Genomic DNA, 20,201 nt, shown 5'->3' with positions numbered 1-20,201 from the left:
GGGGCCTTGTTCCCAAGGCAACCAAGGTCAATGCTTGTTAATCCTGCTGCTGCATTTAGTCAAACTCCAACTGCATTCGGGTTCACATGGGACTGTAAATATTAAGTAGATTTCTCCTTGTCTTTATTGCTTTTCTACTATGTCTTGCTGACTTATATATATTCTCCTGAATTCTCTAATTTAACATTATGTTTCTAACTAACCTGATACATTTCCCTTTCCAAACACATTAGATATCTCTCCAGCAACTAAATTTGGAAGTAGATGACCATCTCTGCCTATGAAATACCTTTTAGGACCTTTGCTAAGAAAGCCCCATGGGGTAGAAAGGGCCATAGATTGTCCGCATTCAGAACAAGGACAGTAAATGCAGTCTCCCTGTGGAAAAGGGTGTTGAAAGAATGATTTTATGTCATTGAAAACATTCTACAATCAAATATATTATGAAATAATACATTTATTAATATATTAATAAATATGTATATATAAATATATTATTTCATAATATATTCCGGCCTATGAACCTCAGTTAGAAATAAAACCTATTTTTAGATTAAAAATTTGTTTTGAATTATACACAAATAACTTTTCATTTTTTGGAATAGAACATAAACTGTTAACTCTCTGTAATACTGAGAGAAGGTTTTGCTGAAAACAAACAAATAAATAAGGTTTGTGTTTGGGGAACAAAGACAGAGATTATCTGCTCTAAAAATTGACCATGCTGATTTCAGTAGAACAGGTGACTAAGACTGCTGACTTCCAAAGTATTGACAAGGCTTTAATTTCCTCAAAAAAGGCTAGCAGGCCTTCCCAGATCACCACAACTAAAGTAGCTCATCATACTGGCACATGTTCTCTCAAACCCTAATCTCTACCCTCTATAAAACCCTGGACTTAACTTTTCAATCTAATTCCCCTCAGTTTTGTAAGGATCCCTAACACATACTGCACTGGTACTCCAGAGAAAACACATGATATATGCTTGTTTTTAAAAATATTTAATTTAATTTCTTATAAGGAGTTAATTTTGTTTTATAATTTATGTTTAATCTAGGGATAGTAAAAGTGCTGATATTTTAATATGTAAACATCTAATTATTCTTTGCTGTAAGAGACAGATGAGAAACTTTAACTTTTCAATAGTAATTTTTTATTTTCTCTTAAGAACAGTTTTTCTAAAAGAAAAGATATATGAGGTAAAGAGATTACTAGTGCTATAATTCATGTAACTTATTGTAATATAAAAATGTAAGCAAAAATTTCACTCATGTAATTCATCCAGTAGATACTATCAGGTCCCTAAAGCTTTATTTAGAGTAGTAAATAAATATATGGGAAAATATCAAATTTCACTAAAACAATGAGATATCATTTTACAGTTATTAATTGGGGGGGATGGATATTAAATTGTCCAGTGTTTAGATGAATCTGATGCAGTTTAGGAGGCTTTATAAATTTAGTATGATGTTTTGGATAGCATTTTTACCATTTCATGTAGGTTTAGTATATAGTATTAAAATCTTGTACTAGGCTTTTGTCCTAAAGAAAGATTTTTTTTTCTTAAAAATGCACCTCTATCTACCCAGTTATTCATGCACATGAAAAACTGGAAAGTTCACAAACGGCCCTCACTAGGACATTGGTTACATAAATGGTATAACAACAAAAATAGCCAACAATAAGATCAAATACAGACTATATAAAATTGATGTATGCTTACCAGGATTGTAAGGCCCAAGAAAAAAAGGAAATGGTTGATGAATAAGAAAGGCAGGATTGGATGATTTTTTTTCCTTTAAAATGTTATAACATTGTCTTTTTAATTACATGTTTAAATTCCACAAATAGAAGCATTTCGTTAACTCCTTCAATACATTCCAGTTAGTGTACTGCACTCCCACTCACACCTCATGCCAAAAAGAGTTAGTATGAATATCTATATGCCTGATTTACTATAGGAATGTCTTCTGCTTTTAGCAGCTTCTGTATTGTGATCTCATACTTATCTCCAGATGCACCTAGAAGTGGAAAATAATTATATCATTATATCTTCTAATTATCAAAAATGCATTAAATATATATGTTAAGTATATATATATACAAACAAACACACCATTATACACACATATATATAATCACAGCACTGCTTTTGGTGCGAATGTCAGGGAAGATTTGTATTTTCATGGTTTTAAAACTATTGGTGATATTTTAAAGTATATAAATTGTAAATCTGAAGCAGAGTAACACTACTAGGAAATTATTATAGTCTACTGAAAAGTGGGGAAATGTTTGGCTTAAGGGTATGAATATTTTTCCTCACAGGGAATGTTTTAGAGAATTGAGAAACTTAGGACCTTTCTTTAATAAAGCACCAGAAATGAAGGCAAAATATCTTCTAAAAGTTGTGGGAATGTGGGAGCGTATCAGAGAGAGCATAACCTGAAGCCATACCTGGGCATGTTTTAGATCAAGCTTGTCCAAGCTGCAAGCCACAGGACAGCTTTGAATGCAGCCCAACACAAATTCATAAACTTTCTTAAAATATTGTGAGATTTTTTTTTTTTTTTTTTTTTTTTTTTTTTTAGCTCATCAGCTATTGTTAGTGTTAGTGTATTTTATGTGTGACCCAAGACAATTCTTCCAATGTGGCCCAAGAAAGCCAAAAGATTGGAGCATCCCTGTTTTAGACTGTGGTCTTCCTTAGTATGAAAAGATTGGCTGTGATTTTAGAGTGAGTCTATGGGATTACATAAAATGTTTGCTTTACTATTTTTGTTTGTTTGGCGTTTTAGAAATTACACAGAATGTGAAGCTGTAAAATAATCCTTTAAAAGCAACCAACTATATTAAATGCCATATCAATCATAGTGTCAAGCCTATACTAGTGCTGGGTATACTAATCTTCCTGCCTGTAGGAGTTTAATGTATTTTAGTAGGTGAGACAAGCACAAAAGGAGTGTGTTCATAGGCAATAGTAATAATGCATACTGGATCTGAAGTCTGCAGAGAGACAGGAGCATACAAGTCTACCTGAAAGTGGAGAGGTATGAAGTCTGGAAAAGGCTTTCCAGAAGTTGGACCCAGAGCAGGGTATGGAAGGGTGATCAGGAGCTCCCAGGTCAGAGTAGGAGGGAAGACAGGTTCCAGACAAAGGTAAAAGCAGATGCAGAGATACGAGAGTGAAACAGCATCTTAGACACAAAGAACTTTGGGTCATCTGACATTACTGTAATGTGAAATGCATAGGGAAAAGTGGCAAGAAATTAGAAGAGAGGTGAAAGGTGGGGAGCAAGCCATAAAGATCCTTGCTAGGACTTGATTCCTAAAGCACTCAGAATGCTCTTCAGTCAAGCAGTAACCTGATTGGATTTTCATTTCCTAATGCTGCTCAGTCTTGGGCTTGAGTGCATGGAAAAGCTACTAGCCTTATGAAGAAAGTATGGGGCTGTAGGTGGCCAGAGTGAGCTAGGATTGCAGCTTAGGAAGGCCAGAATGATTTTTTAATGTATAGACTTTTAAATTTTCTAAAACTTAATATTCCATAGGAAATAGAATGTATTCTAATTGGAAATGAATGTCCCATGTAGGTGACAGTATGGTACCAAGTTTGGTGACCAAACTTTAAGTCCAGGCAGACTGGTAATGGCACATCCTAGTTTGATTACCCTCACTGAGCTTCTAAACCTCTCTTTGCTCTCCTTATCTGTAAAATGGTATCATAGTGGTATCATAAATGTACCATACCATTATATAAATAAAGGTACCTGGTTAAGTAGTCAATAAATGTTAGCTATTATCATTATAGTCCACATGAAAGGATAAATTTCCCTAAATACAATCTTTTTTCTCGTTACCCATAATATGAAAAGGATGTGGTTACTTTTCAAAGATATTGTAGTTTCTCATTATTTTTAGACACAGAACTGTTTGAGTGTGTCACGTTGCCAGTAGAAGTTTCCTAGTTAAGCTGTGTTTCGTGTTCTCCACAGCAGTTTTTGTTATTCATAGTTCAGCTATACAAAGATAAACTGTAAGACCAACTTCCTGCCCTTAAGGAAGTCAGAATAGTGAGAATTGGGGATTCCTCCAGGTTTCACTCTCCCTATTTTTTTTTTTTTGACCGTTTTTTCAGCAAAGTCTTGTTCCGAAGCGAAAATTATCCTGAGATTGTTGCTGAATGCTGCCGCATTTCTTCTAGATGTTTTGGCCTAGGAGAATCTTAAGAAAACTCTCCTCTCATTTTCAGAATTTCTGGCATTAGCTTACTAGTCTCCACCAATAACTCATTTCTCAAATTGAAGATCCTGTGCACTAACCTATTGAAGTTGGAACTGATATTCTTAGAATGAAGGTCAGGGTCTCTTCCCAAATGTATAGCCATGATTGTCTTTGGATTGGCAAGATTTCCAAACTATACTCCACTTACTGTCATTAAGCTTTTGGTGCATATGGGAAAGCTAGCAGATGTTATTAACAACAAACCACACACACACACACACACACACACACACACTCTCTCTCTCTCTCTGTCTCTCTCTCTCTCTCTCTCTCTCTGTCTCTCTCTGGGCTTGTTTCCATGCCTTTCTCACAGCCCTGTATGTACACCTGCATTTTGTATATTGCTAAATGTTCCTGGAAGTATAGCCAAAAGTTTCACTTTCCTTAGAGTGGGTGTTTAATATTTACATTCTAAATTAAATGAATACAGCCTGGAGATCCTATTTTCAACTTTCCTTTATGTAAGCTCTAAGAAGTTTAGTCTCCCAACTTTGGGGATTATATTAGTAAAATCAGATCATAAAGTTCTAGTTAGAACCTTCAGAGGATGATTGTTTTCAATAGCCACATTTTCCAGAATGCTAAGGTGTTAACCCTTTAAGTACTATAATGGTAAAACATCTTGGATAGAAATCATTTTAGAATATATTATGTGTCTTTGCTGGTCACAGTGGCTCACGCCTGTAATCTCAGCACTTTGGGAGACCGAAGCAGGCAGATCACCTGAGGTCAGGAGTTCAAGACTAGCCTGGCCAACATGGTGAAACCCCGTCTCTACTAAAAATATAAAAATTAGCCAGCTGTCGTGGTGTGTGCCTGTAATCCCAGCTACTAGAGAGACAGAGGCAGGAAAATCGCTTGAACCCGGGAGGCAGAGGTTGCAGTGAGCCATCACACGACTGCAGTCTAGCCTGGGTGATAGAGTAAGACTCCATCTCAAATAAATAAATAAATAATAGAGTATTTATGTGTCTTAGAAAGTTAAATTAGATGGTATATGTTAAATACCTACAGCTGTGCCTGACACAGCAGATTGGCAATGAATGTTAGTTCTCCTTATCCCCTTCTCCCTTTTCTTCATAACTTTGAGATATCCTAGTGAATATTAACAATTGTGCTATGATTTCTTTCCAGGTTTTAGGAGTACGTAGAGTTTTTCTATGTAACTGGGCTTATTTCCATCTCCTATCTGCTCTTCTATATTTTCTGTAGCTTCCTTTGTTGTCAAGCTACCATTGCAACTCATTTCAATTCACATGATGCACTACATGGAGGAAAATATGAGTAAGAACAAAAGTCTGCCCTCATAGAGTTCCCTGTCCAGTAAGCATAAGTATACTTAAAACAATAACTGTAATAATGTGAGCCAGTCACTATTCACAATAGTAAAGACTTGGAATCAACCCAAATGTCCATCAGTGACAGACTGGATTAAGAAAATGTGGCACATATACACCATGGAATACTATGCAGCCATAAAAAAGGATGAGTTCGTGTCCTTTGTAGGGACACGGATGCAGCTGAAACCATCGTTCTCAGCAAACTATCGCAAGAACAGAAAACTAAGCACTGCATGTTCTCACTCATAGGTGGGAATTGAACAGTGAGAGCACTTGGACTCTGGAAGGGGAACATCACACACCGGGGCCTATTATGGGGAGGGGGGAGGGGGGAGGGATGGCATTGGGAGTTATACCTGATGTAAATGACAAGTTGATGAGTGCTGACGAGTTGATAGGTGCAGCACACCAACATGGCACAAGTATACATATGTAACAAACCTGCACGTTGTGCACATGTACTGTAGAACTTAAAGTATACTTAAAAAAAAAAAGAAAAAAATAATAATAATGTGAGCCAGTACAAAGTAAGTGCCATGAGAGAGGGGATTGGAAAGCAGGCAAGATCACACCTAGTGTAGATGTTTCAAGTTACCAGATTGATATCATATAAGCACCCTTCTTCCTGTTCTAAATTTATGTGTTAGATATGGAATCTAGATGAGTTTCATATTATCAGTGAGCATAAATAGACTTTGGCTTGCAGCCCTTATGGGGAACTTTTTAAATAAAAACATGATCATCTGGAAAATGGGGATTAAAAAATAAAATAAAAACATGAGAACACTGCAGCCTGGACTTTGTGACCATCAGATTTGATTTTTCCTTGCCCTCTTGCATTATTCCATTCTGGCTGTGGTCCACTCGGGTGTGGTTTCTGTATAGCTTAGATCCAGACAGGTGGATGTTCCTGAACACAGGGTGTGCCTCTGTATTCACACAAATACACATATACACCCACAAAAGGTTCCTATTTAACTACAACTGAAAGAGTAGTAGAGTGAAGAGGCAGGAATGGTAATCATGGCAGGAGGAAGAGAAAACAGAGGACTCCAGAGGAATTCTGATTCCTCTGTGACTCCAGCTGTATCTCTACCTCTTAGAAGACTACTGCCAGGAAGCTATTAGGAAAAGCTTTGAAATTGTGAGCGCAGGAAAAATCCCTTGCTAATGCATTTTGAACAAGATGGAGCAGAGATCAGTGGCAAGGTAACTGTGCTTAAAATTATTTCATTCCACTATAAAACGGGTTGTTCTGACTTCAGTGTAAGCATTACAGTGCTCCTGACTTCCTGATACCTAATTGGAGAGAGAGTGGGAAACTGGGTCAAAGATTGCTCCCTGTTGCTTTCCCTGTTGTCTTCTCTCAATCTGCGCAAGTAGCTTCATCCTACATGCTTTCCAGTGAAATACATTAATCCTGCTTTTACTCACTCTACTGCAAAGTGCACAATGCTATGGGCCAGATTATTTAAGCCTATGCATATTAAAGTATTTCGGATTACCTTCCATATTTAAGAATCTCCTTTGAAATTGCAAATATGGGAGGGAGGGTATGGTTACTGCTTCTCCAACCTCAACTTACACAGACACCCCAAAGCCACTGGGTCTCTGCACTAGAAGGGAGACATAAATAGCACCATCCAAGCACTCATCCTGGCCTTCCCTGAATAGGACCCTGGCATGTACATCATCCATCAATCTGATTCCCCTTTCCAGAATAGACCGTAATGTTAGTTCTTATCATGATCTTTCATTCCAGAACACATATCGTGTTTCCAAGTTCTCAGTTCCAGGGATAGCAGCCCTGCTGAAACAAGCCTCATCCCTGGTAAATCCAGAAATGTGTCAGAAATATGGTTCCAGGAAGGGTACACTTTTACCTCAGTTTTCCTTCTTTATACTCAAGGCTCTGGTACTCATGTCATCTGCCAACTCTCCTTTCTTCTCTCCCTAACTCCCATTTCCAGTTTCTCTAGTGTGCCTTGATGGGGATAGGGACACAAACCTTTATCCAAATGCTTGGGGGGCAGATGTGGTCTGGAATTAGGAGGTTTTAACATTTTTGAAAGGTATTAAACTGAATAAGTCATGTACTCTATCACCTTTGTGAATCTGGGGTACCATCCCTAATTAGATACACTAATGTTTCCATAACAAACGTTTAAATATTCACACAAAAAAGAATAAAACATAAATATCATCACATTCATTCAAGTCAGATTTTGCTGCCAAAACTTTATGAAAAAACTTTAGGCTTCCAAAGCTGTTTAGACTTCAGAATTGCAATAAATTCTGGTATTAAAACAAAGAAATTATTTCTTCATATTTGAGTTTTCAGTTAAAATACTAAAAGGGATTGGAGGACTCTGGATATATCTGCACATTTTCCCTTTAAAAGAATCTTCTCTTCTGAACTTTATTTTTCCTCTTTTGGAAAATATAGAAAATTATTAAAAAGAAAAGTTGAAAATCATTTGTAATACCCCTACTATTGGAAAAAAAAGATAAAACCCTCTTCAATCACACCTCCCTTTCTCACCTAACTCCTCCCCACCCCAACTCCAGGTAGCTATTGCTTATATCTGCCAACTTTTCATTAGCTTATCTCAGCATTTCCATATGTGGATGATAAACTAATGTATCAGATATGTGTATATGTACTTTTTTCTTTTTTTTGGACAAGAATTAGATCACATTTCCCACAGATCTGCATCTGTTGTTGTTGCTTTTCACTTAACAGTGTACCCTGGACATATTTCTAAGGCAGCACATGTAAATCTCTTCCATGATTTATAAAGGCTGCCTAGTATTCTTTTTTGTAGATATACTCTAATGTATGTATCTTATTGTCTATTAAAGATGCTGCGAGTTTTTTGCTATTATAAGCAATGTTAGAAATGTTTTAGGTAACCATGTATTGCTACTGCAGGGTAGATACCTAGAAATGAGATTTTGGGGTCATGGAGTGTTTAAACCCTAACAGATTCCACCAAATTGCTTTATAGTTTTTCCAATTTACAATCCACAGTGAATGAGCAAGTCCCATAACCTTGCCTGCACTAGATGTTTTCACACTTAAAAAATTTTCCTCAGTGTTTACTTAAACAAACAGACTCCTTATAATGTTTCATTTAAAAGATAAGAATTAACTGGAAGATCTTAATATTATTAGAATTACCTCTAAAGTTATATAGTCTAGATCAGGATTTCTCAAAATCTAATCAGAGGACTGTCTGCACCAGACTGTCCTTGGGCTACTTTTTAAAATGAAAGTTCCTAGTTCAAACTAGGCCTACTGAATCAGATGCACAGAAGGTAGAGCATAGGCAGCCTGAGCTGGCTCAGATAGGCTCACAAGAGCCAATTGGTAATTTGCAGTGTTTTTGTAAGCTGATTGTTAAATATAGCGATCATTAAAAATAAAGGCAAGAAATACTCAGAAATCTTTATTTCCTAATTATTTTACTATATTTTACTATTATCTGTGCTCTTGAGGGTATTTGCACCTGTTGTATCTGTGTGGTAGAAATACTACAAAGGGTTATTTTACTGCTAATTTCTTCCTAAAGCAGTGATGTCATGTTGGTAGTTTGAAATTGACTGTGGTGGGAAAATTTACATTGAAATCAGCTGTGGTGGAAAAATTTACACCATGGAAATTAAATTCACAAATAGTGCAAGTCTAAGTTCTATCTATTATTTTGCTGGCTGTCTAGATCTGAGAAAATGATGGAGAGGATGTTGGCAATGTAGATTACTGTGAATGCCCCCCAAAATTTAGGACATACTCTTCCAGGATTTGCACACTATTATCCATTACACCAAAGATTTTGCTGACATCCTTAATGTGCAAGTGCAGTTCCAACATATGTCTTTGTTGTTTCACTAAACAAAAATATTAACAAGAATTCTTGTCTGAACTACTTCATGGCAATTACAACCATCAGTGGGCGATTACAACCATCTAAAAAGTAGAGCAAAAGTCAAGAAAAGAATTGTGTGAGAGTCAACTGCTTATACGAAGTTAATAATGAAAAGTATTGTATATTTTATTATTATTTATAAATTGTTTGCTGCACATTTTTGCCAGTAAAAACTGTAATAAACATATATACACACGAGTAGTGTGTATTATTTTTCACAGAGCTAGTGTATTACTAGAATATCACTGGGCCCAGGATTCTGAAATTTTAACAAGCTGCCTCATTGATTTTTATGCAAACTAAACTTTGACAACTGGCACTCAGATTTTCCTAGTAAGGATTAGAGTCACTCCTGCATTTTTTTTCCTATACAACAGGTATGTCAGGGCAATCTCCTGGGGCCTAGGACATGAGCAGAATAATTTGCATTTACCAAAATAAGTTCAATTAAATCTCAATTCTCTTAAGAAAAGGGGAGCTTTGAAAGAAGAAAATGCATTTAATTACTGTCTAGTTCTTCTAGCACTGTATTTCATTTAGAAATTCGAAGAGGAGTTTATTTTCTTAACTTTTTCACAAAATTTGGCATTTGGATTTTAAAATTCTTTAATAGAAGCTACTTACAATGCATATATGACATTCTTAGAGATTCCCCTCCCCATATACAGGGGCAAAAATGTTCCTTCTTCACACTTGATCTAGATATATATTTTTGAAGAATGGGCCAAAATAATTTATATTCCTTCATTTTTCTACATTTTTATTTTTAAGTGGGATATATGTGGTGACAGACACTAGAAAGGGAAAGGAAGAGGTCGATGAAACCAACTCTGAAAAGAGAAATGATTGGCAAGAAGGTAGCATTCAACCTGCACGAAACGCCATGGCCTTTTCAGTTGAGGAGAAGAGGTTGAAATGGGCTGAGAAGGCACTGTGGAACAGGAAAGCATGACTTTCTGTTTTCTTCTTCTGAAAAGGATGTTATGTGTCATGTACTAATTTGTTTATAAAGCACTTGTTTTTAAAATCAGAGACAGAGAACAGAGTTCAGGGTGACAGAATGAGAACAGTCTAACTAAAAGGGATCATCAGGCCTCACCCTTCTGTTTTACAGAAATGAAGATTGATGCTCAGAAAGGTTGCATGACTTGCCTAAGGTAGTCCAGTGCTATTTAAAACCAAAACAATTTAATTCATATTGGATTTCTAGTTTGTGTATGTAACAAAGTTCATGCTCTAACTATATAAAACAAGTAATAGAGTCACTGTTTTTAAAAGTCTTTTGAGCCATAGTTATGAAGTGGAATGAACTGGTGCTCAGTAAAATTAATATTAATAAAGATCAGAGTGGTTTACTTCATCTCATTTATGCCTTTTCATTTTCATGTCTGAAGTAATCCATTTCCTTTATCATGTAGAGATATTTCTAAATCAGGCTGCTTGATAATCCCACTGATTTCAGAATTGTAATCGGATATTCTTCATGTTCTTCTCTAACCTTCATTATACACAAGCAGCTTGATGTGAGTCATGTGAATGATTTCAGGACTATTTAATACCTCCCAAATGATCTAAAGGAAGCCTATTATCCTGCAATACTTTTTTCTCTTGCCAGTCTCTTCACATAACTGTGAGCTCTCTGATTCTCTAGCTTGCTGCATTTCAACTTTGTTAATCATCTTTAGTATGGAAGACAAATGATCCTTAGTCATCTCATTGATTCCATGGGACACCTGTTTATTTTAATACCTAAATATGGCCATTATGTATCAGAAATTACATTTTCATTCATTTGGTTATGAGAAGATATGTAAAGCACTGCAGTTATACTTCTTTTTTAAAGAATATTCAGAAGGTTTTTTTATCCCTTAAAATATGGATTTTTTAAAAAGTAATTCAACATTGAACAATATAGTATTTAGCGTAAGTGATGTCTTTTTTGGGAAAAGAAAAGCTTTCCTACATGCAATTTAGCTTTTCAGATTTACATTTCGTTCTTCTAGTTTTTTGAGAAATCCTTATGCTTTACCTTTATTGATGCCTTTGCAACTCATGTTTTTTTAATCACTCATAATTATTAACTCATTTTTAAAAGCTGGTCAGAGCTACATAGTCATCATCTAATTAATTCCATTTGAATTAATGGCAAATAGCTTTAAATTTTTAACCCAATTAAATTAAGAGGAGAAATAAAAAAGTCACTTGCCCACTGGCACAGACTAAAATTAGGAGCTACATAATTCTGTTTCAGTGAAATTTAGTTCAGGGCGCTCACAACAGTAGCGGAGGTTGGTTTTTCACTGACCACTCCCACTCCCATAGGCTTCCTGCCTTTCACGTTGTTCCCCACTGCTCTCTTCATGGCCCTGACATGTTTGTTTATTATGTTCTAGGAATTCTGGGAAAAGAAGGAAGTCATTAGAGAGAAGTGCTAGGACTTGCACATTCCATTTCCCGTTTAGTACTAATTCCTTTTATGTTAATTAACTGTTTTTACTTGTAAAACGGAAAGGATACCCTAAACAGATACATTACCTAAAAAAGTATTTGATGAAAACCATTCAAATATGTTTAATAATATTGATAGAATATTCTATTAGCAAAATAAAATCAAACATTCCCTAGACGCAGAAGAGAACCTTCTAGCCTTTCTATTTCTATTTCTCCCAATAGAAACATTATTCTTTTCATCCAGTTTGTAAACCCTTCACCTGATCTCCATTTCTTCTCATTACATATTAATTATTCTTTTTCCATCTTTAAAAACTTTCAAAACTCTTTCTTCTTGTGGGACCATCTATCCTCCCTCACACTTTTTGAGTCTCATTTCTTTGCAAGTACGTCTTATCCTTGTTTCACAATTTAACTGCGACGTACCCCAAATAATAACTGAAAGTAAAGTAAAATCTGGTCAGTAGCCACAGACCCTTCTTATGCTGACGCTTTGTATTATAGTATAAAGTCTTGCAAAATTCTAAGGGAATGTTGAGAGATAATTCAGGTCACTGAAGGGTTTCAGTATTTTTTTCATTAACATAATAATCATACTTAGCATTTATATACTACTTTTCGATTTAGAAGTGCCTTATAAATGTTACTTTTTTAATCCTCATGCTACATTACTACATAAACATATTGAATGATGGAAAAATTAATACTAAATCAAATGTATGAGGTATAATGTTCAAAGTGTATTCCCTAATTAATACCAGGGACTACATGCATACATAATTATATGTAAATTAGATATTTTGGATTTATTTTTTCACCAAAGAACCAAAACGCAATACAGAATAGTATTTTAAGTAGATTAAGATGATTGGGTTGAAAATGTAGATACTGATTATAGGTTGACCTTAAAAAATATATTTATGCCAATTAAATTATAGCTTTTGCAGAATATAAACTTTCTGTGTTCCCAACAAAATGGGTTAGTTTTCCTGCCAGGTTACCCTTCCTTGGTTTATCATGAGTCTTTAGAGGTTTAAGTAAAACAAAAGAGGGACTACACATTGTTGCACAAAATAGTTGAGAATTCCAATGGGAATGAAAGGAAACCTTTTATATATGTATATACACACACATATATATGAAAACACCCTCAAGACTATCAAAAATTTGTAATAATTTTATATGAGAAATAGTTTTCAGCTTTATATTTTAAATTGTATTTAAAAGGACTTTTAAAAATCAAAGCTCTTCAATCCCTTTTCATTACATGGTTTATTTTAACTAGTACTTTGTTTATGGTTTCTAGACTTTTGCAGCTACATTCTGGACTCGGGGAAAAACAGATAATAATTGGGACAATGCAAGAGGAAATTGAGATTATCATTTAAAGTGTGTGTGTGTGTGTGTATAATGCTATATATATTTTATAATCTATAATGCTATATATATATATAAATAAAACAGAGGTAAGAAAATGAAAAGTAGTTAGTAGGCCTTTTGACCAGAAGAAAGAGGAAATAAAAAAGTAAGTATTTCTTGGTAACCAAGTGTAATATTTAAAACTGCCCAACCAAAGCCCATGAAGCAAGTGAACAAGTTAGTTAAATGTGTCTTTTGGTTTTGGCCAAAAGACACCTCTTTCAGAAAGACAAATAAATGTTTAAATATGGTATGTACGTAAATATAAAGGTTTAAAATGTAATGCCTCAGGAAGGGGATGTGAGTGGAGGATTTTGGGGTGCTGGTTACATGGATGTGTTAGTTTTTTAAGTTTCCTGGATCTGTACTTTCTGATTTGTGCACTTTTCTCTGTATCAGAGTTCCATAAAGAGTTCTAAAGCCAATCAATAATTTTGAAACTTAGCACCATACCTCTAAAAAATAACTTTATTTATCGAGGATTGGTGGGTTTTATCTTTTAATTTGACTTTCTTGGAAGGATGCCTCTGGAGCAGGTTCATAATTGTGAGAGATGAAATAGTATAAATCATAACTTCACTGTAGACTCACATTTTCTGCATTCATAAGAGATGGAAACAGGAAAGTGCTTTTACATTAGTTGTGCCATAACATCCTCCACATACAGAGCTATTATAAAAGCGGTTGTAGTGCCTGCCTTCCTGCCTTCCATTTTGATCTCTTTTGGGAACAGCACAGTCCATCATTTGTGAAAGTCGTCATCTTGCAGGATGGGTAAATGCATTTTCTCTTCCTTGCCACAAGGCAAATTGAAACTAGTAATTTCTAGTCCCATAGCAGTGAATACAAAATCAAAAGAGGCTAACTCAATGCAGTGACAGTTTCAAAAGGAATTATTTTTGAAGATTTTTTTTCCCGTCGTGCTGGTTTATTTAGCACTGAAGCTTGTCTGCTAACCCAGCTTTCAGCAGCCTCCAGGAAAACCTCGGTGTAGCTGGTGTAATGTATTAACAGTGCCCCTATTGCAGTTATATTTTGCTAAGCAGATACACATTTGCAATGACAGCTTAAAGTGTTGATGCTTTTGAATGGAGACTTTTTTATCTCGATGTATCTGTAACTGGGGAGTCCTGATGCTCAGGACTGGTAACTCAGATTTTGTTTTGAAGGAACTAATTTAAAAAAATCTGGTACTCAGATTTTGTTTTAAAGGAACTAATTAAAAAAACTTTAATATATGAATTTTCTGGTTAATTTGGATGACCACCATTTTTTGAGTAGTGTTAACTGACTTTAGTACCTGCATTTCTAATCCAGATAGTACAAAAAAAAAAGGAGCTGTGTCTTAGCTTCATTAAAACTGGAGTTTCATTCATCACCTCTAATAGAGCCCAAAGTGAACATAAGATCTGGATCCGCTGTTCCCTCAGTTGGGTTCATTTTTTATTTGCCTCTCATACATATGTCCCATCCCTCTGCAGCAGAGTTTCAGTTGCACAGAAATGACCTTTTTTATATAACACAGCCCAACTGTATAGAAATATCTTTTTAAAAAAACAACATGGCCCAACTGACACAACTGACAGTGATCTGTTCCAATGCTAAGGAAACTGGCTGTGTTGGATCTATTAGGAGACCTCAGTCTTTATTCTCCTAAGGGATTTTCAAAGTAATTATAATTATATGAAATTTCCCTCAACTTTAGAAATTAATCCCCAAATAATCTCCTACTCCTACTTGATCACCTTGGGAGCCATGATTTAGTCTCAGCAAAACATCCTGTCCCAGTAATTTAATGTTACTAATTTAGAAAGAACCATAAGGTAAAGATCAAAACAGCTTAATAGTCAAATAGTTATTACAACATCTATGTATGTGTATTATTGCAAAGTCATTTGCATTTACTGATAATATAAAAATGATGCCCTTGATTCATTTTTGTTTGTAGTTTCAAGACAGAGAATGTAGAGAAGGTGGCCTTTAAATTAGTTCAGAACACTCTGGGAGGGTGGGAAGATATGATGCAGTTTAGAATTATTTGCTTCCAAATTTCCTAAAAAAAAATTTTTTTTTTAAACATTCTGTCACCCAGGCTGAAGTGCAGCGGTGTGGTCTTGGCTTACTGCAGCCTCAACCTCCCGGGCACAAGCAATCCTCACAAGTAGCTGGGGCTACAGTCACACGCCAGCACGCCTGGCTAATTTTTTTTTTTTTTTTTTTTTTGTAGAGATACAGTTTCACCATATTGTCCAGGCTGGTCTCAAACTCCTGGGGACAAGTGATTCACCTGCCTCGGTCTTCCAGAGTGCTGGGATTATGGGCATGAGCCATTGTGCCCGCCTAATTTTTATTATTGAAGATGTTACTTCTTTTTGTTTCTCCTAAGACTTGGCAGTGGTTTCAGGCATACTTTTTAGTACCTCCTTAAAGAAAATCCATTATCCAAAAGGGTGGCTTGGAATAGTAGGAAATGAGTGTGCTCCTAACCTTTACCTTCACCTTCCTAGGAGAGTGTGGTGAATTGAAAATCACTCTACAAATGTCTTTCTGAAGGATGTTCCCAATTAGTAGGACATCATTTATAACAATACATTGGTTCCCTCAGGATCAGCGGTTAATCTCTCTTTATATTGAAGCAGGAAACAACCAGGACAAGATGAACTCATAAAGTATAGAGCACTATCTCTAGAGGAAAAGTTAGGAGAGACCAACAGAACCATCTAAGATCATCTAAGAACATAAGATATAGTAGGTTATTATCATACATTATTCCACATACTTTACTACTTAGCTATGAATCCAAGCAGGAACTACAAGCTATTATGAGAAAAGCAAGCTAAATAGTTTGGGATGGATAACCTCATATCCCATGCATCCACCTCCCATTAAGAGAATTGAGCTTCCTACTTAAGTGTATGTCCTTAAGTACCACTGGTTACTTATCTATTCTTGCTTAATTCCTTTATCTTAGCTTCCAAGGTATTTGAACCTTGGAAATCTCTAAGAGATGGAACCCTTATTTTTTATTTTTGCCTTTTTTTCCTAGTAAATAGCATTTATTAAACATTAATATTAGAGAATTATATTTGACACTCAGATGTGTCACCAATTAGCTGAATTACCTTAAGAGGCAACACACTTAATCTCTGTGACCTCTTTTTCCTATCCATAAAGTGTAAGATTTGAACTCCATCATGTCTGGTTTTCTTTTCGGTTCTGAGATTCTATGAGTCTGCGTATCTGATAAAATACTTCAGTGTGGTTATACATCTCTGCCTGAGCAGAGGAAAGCAATTTCTCAAAGGCAAGCTCAGACCCTTGTGAAGTAGTCATTCAGTTTCATCTTCCTTAAAATTAGATTCTGATTGAATGCTGTTTTGAAGTCTCATCCAGTATCTGGAAATACTCATTTCTTTCATTATCAGACTACTCTTTGGAAGTCTTACCACCCAACCACCAGCACTGCAATACTGTCCTATGTTGTGATGTGCCTCTAAGGCATTATCAGACATGGCTATTTTACATTTCTTTTTAAAAATTATTATTTCAACTTTTCCACTGTAAATATCTTCAACATTACAAAAGCTTCTTCTACATGCATATGACATTATAATGGAATATAATGACATAATGAAATATCCCTCTCAGTTTTACCTTATACCTATCTAGTGAATGAAGTTTCATCTCCATATCTTAAGACCCCTTACACTAAAATTATTTTTACTGCAAGAGAACAATCACTATGAAACATCTTTTTAACAGGGATGTCTTGGGGTTCAATTCTCTGTAAATACAGGACATTAGTAGCTAAAGGCCAAGTATTTACCTGTGTACCTTCGAGAGAGAGTTAACCTGGAGCCCAACCCAATGAAAGAAAGAATATTTACTTTGGAATAATAAAACTAAAATAAGAATAAATGAAACCACCTTAAAAGAACAGCTGTTAGGACTTTTGCATGATAATGTTGTATAGAATAAGTGAATGTACATTGAAAGAATAATTTCGATATCAACACAAAAATGACCTCACTATCTTTTCTGCAAACCTAGGATCCCGTTGAACTGACTTCAAGCCCAATACTCAGAAAAACAATCAGGTTGTCTTGGGTCTGGTCAAGGAGTGCATTGTTACTAAAAGTCATGGAAGGACCGGAAACATTATCAACTTCCTCACGGTCCCATGGCCTCTAATTTAAGAATTTCATTTTAGCCAGACCATGGTATTTATCTTACTAAAATTTCTTTGCTTCACTTATGATTTTATTCTGTATCTACCTAGTTCAGACCCTTCTGAGAACATGTTTTGCACAATATCTTCAACATACCAAATTTCAATTCTAATTTCTTTTTTTAAACTATTTTACCCTTTTAATGTTCCCATGTTTTTCCTGCTTTTTTCTGGTCCTGTGTTATTACTTGGAGAAATTTGATGTGCTTCAGTTTCTTTCATTAAAGAAATTTCACACTCAAAACTGTGAAAATACATTTCTTGAAAATAAAATATTCATGTGCTGATTTTTTTTTTGAAATCTACCAATGGAATAATAATAACTAAGCATTTAGTGAATTTTTCCTATGCTCTAAATAGAGTGCTAAGTTCTTTACTTAAGTTATCTCAATTGTAGACTACTTAGAGTTTCTTACTGGTATAAATATGGATCACTAGTGCTAATCTACTGAGTATTGAATACCTAGATTTTACTTCTCTTCGACAAAGGAACTCAGTGAGCACCTAGTTGAAAACTGATGATGGTCCTGTAAGACACTATCCTATAATCAAATAATTCTGCAAGATTGAAAAATACAAATGAATCCCATACCTTCTACCTGACAAATCTGGCATGTGGAAATGTGCAATATTAATACTGAAATATAAATTCAATATTTATGTTGAAATGTAAATCTGTAGTTCATATAGCTTATATAAACTATAAACTAAATATATGTAAAAAATACAGAAATATGTATAAATATATTTTGCTTCCTTTCTGCCTTTCCTTCAAATTCAATCCTCTTATTTGATTATTTTAGTTCTTTGACTCACGGCAGTTCCCATCTGTTTTTTAAGCAGCAGTATTCCATTTCTGTGGTCCTCGACTCTGAGTTAACTTTGCTATCAATTCTTCTCTCCTTTCTCCTTTTTACGTTTATTCTAGTCACAAAATAAGTCTATCCAGCTGGCTTTTTCAGCCAGGATATATGATTTTGATATTCTGAGTTCATTTTCTGTACAGTTCTTAACTCTCTCAGTACTGATTGTTTTTTCATTTTATGTAGTAAAATATTAGCAGAAGCATCAATTTTTTATTGCATTAAACGTTTTAAGTGTCAAGTGCTTTTATGATGATGCAGTCAGAGACAGATTTTATATATAGCCTAGTGAATTGAAATGAATTAATTCTTAGGAGGTTTCATATCTTGTGGCCCAAGCACTGTATTACAACAGAAGGGCAAAGTCAGAGCACACTGCAAATCATCAGGGAAATATGCAAAACTAGCTGAAGTTTCTGAGTGCATAGAAGTAAGATCAGCATAGAGGTTATGGAAATAATAATGCATCACTGTGGCAAGGATCGGGCTGGAGGTCATAATCTTCACACCAAACACTGAGGCTGAAATATGCTGCTTGTCAAAACTGCCACCTGCTGTAGGAGCAGCTGTGGATCCACGACCCCTGCTGGCCTCCAGACCACCTTGTTTGAGGGCATTCAAGTTGCTCCCACTGGAACTTCTCACTGTGTATATGTGCAAGCATATGGGCTCTTTAGGTCAAACTGTGGAAATAAACTGAAGAAATTAAAAGTCTCTACAATAGTAAAATTCTATTTTGAAATAATGAATATATGAGTGTCAGTAGACTTCAACAATGCCTAAAGTATATGAAAACCTAACTTATGAACTACACTTTTTAAAAAATAAAAAAGTCTGTTGTTTGGTGCAGCATGGAGCAAACTATTTTAGTTCAGCAACTTTTCTGGGTTTTTCAACAATACAGATAATGCATAGAGAGTAGCAACAACTTTCTAGTATTTAGTATGTCTGCAGGAAAGTCAGTATATTGGTCAATTTGATGAGTCAAGAAACACCATAGACTGCATGAAATGGTAGTTCTGTTTTTGCTGTTATGATACATTGGCAATTAAAGGAATTACTGGATATGAAAGTACTCAATAAATCATAAAGAACAATACAGATGAAACATAACTTGTGTTTTAAAATATTTGGTTATAATAATTTCAAACTTACTAGTTTGAAATCTGTTTTCTGCATTTTCATATTTAAGATATGTGTTTCTATGTGTGTTTTCAGATAATCACAAGGACTGTTCTGGTGTGTCCTTACACCTCACACGTCTGCCGTAAGTACTTCCATTTTTCCTAGAGCAGCAGCAAATTTAAATCTTTGTGAACTTAGAGTGGGAAGTTCACTGTATTAATTATCTGTGGGTAAAAATTTACCTAAACTAACTGGCTTAAAACAACAAATATGTATTGTCTCATTTTCCTGTATGTCAGTAATTGGGCACACTTAGCTGGATCCTCAGGCATGTGGTCTCACACAGAGGCTGTAGTCAGAATCTTGACTGGGGCTTCAGTCAACTTAAGGCTTGACTGGGGAGGAGTCACTTCCAACATCACTCACATGATTGTCGGCAGGCTTCAGTTCTTTGCTGAGTGTTCGCTGGAGATCGCCCTCATATCCTTGCTAAGCGGGCTATAAACAGGGCAGCTCACAATATGGCAACTGGCCTCCATCATAGAAAGTAATCAAAAAAAGCAAGAGA

The 20,201-nt window shown here is 35.3% G+C and overlaps 1 protein-coding gene across 23 annotated transcripts in view; it reads left to right on the top strand.

Annotated features, from left to right (window-relative positions):
- The window catches only part of LOC105471068 (peptidylglycine alpha-amidating monooxygenase), a 279,410-nt gene that overhangs the window by 175,965 nt on the left and 83,244 nt on the right, over window positions 1-20,201 (top strand). For all 23 annotated transcript variants that reach the window (XM_071098668.1, XM_071098666.1, XM_071098664.1 and 20 more), the window contains one exon: window positions 19,727-19,775. In XM_071098668.1, the coding sequence (XP_070954769.1) occupies window positions 19,727-19,775 (49 nt within the window). The remainder of the gene's footprint in view (window positions 1-19,726; window positions 19,776-20,201) is intronic.

The sequence above is a fragment of the Macaca nemestrina genome, chromosome 6 (assembly GCF_043159975.1).
Source record: "Macaca nemestrina isolate mMacNem1 chromosome 6, mMacNem.hap1, whole genome shotgun sequence".
NCBI classification, from domain to species: domain Eukaryota; kingdom Metazoa; phylum Chordata; class Mammalia; order Primates; family Cercopithecidae; genus Macaca; species Macaca nemestrina.
The sequence above is the reverse complement of the archived record's forward strand: the minus strand, read 5'-3'. Positions and strand labels throughout refer to the sequence as shown.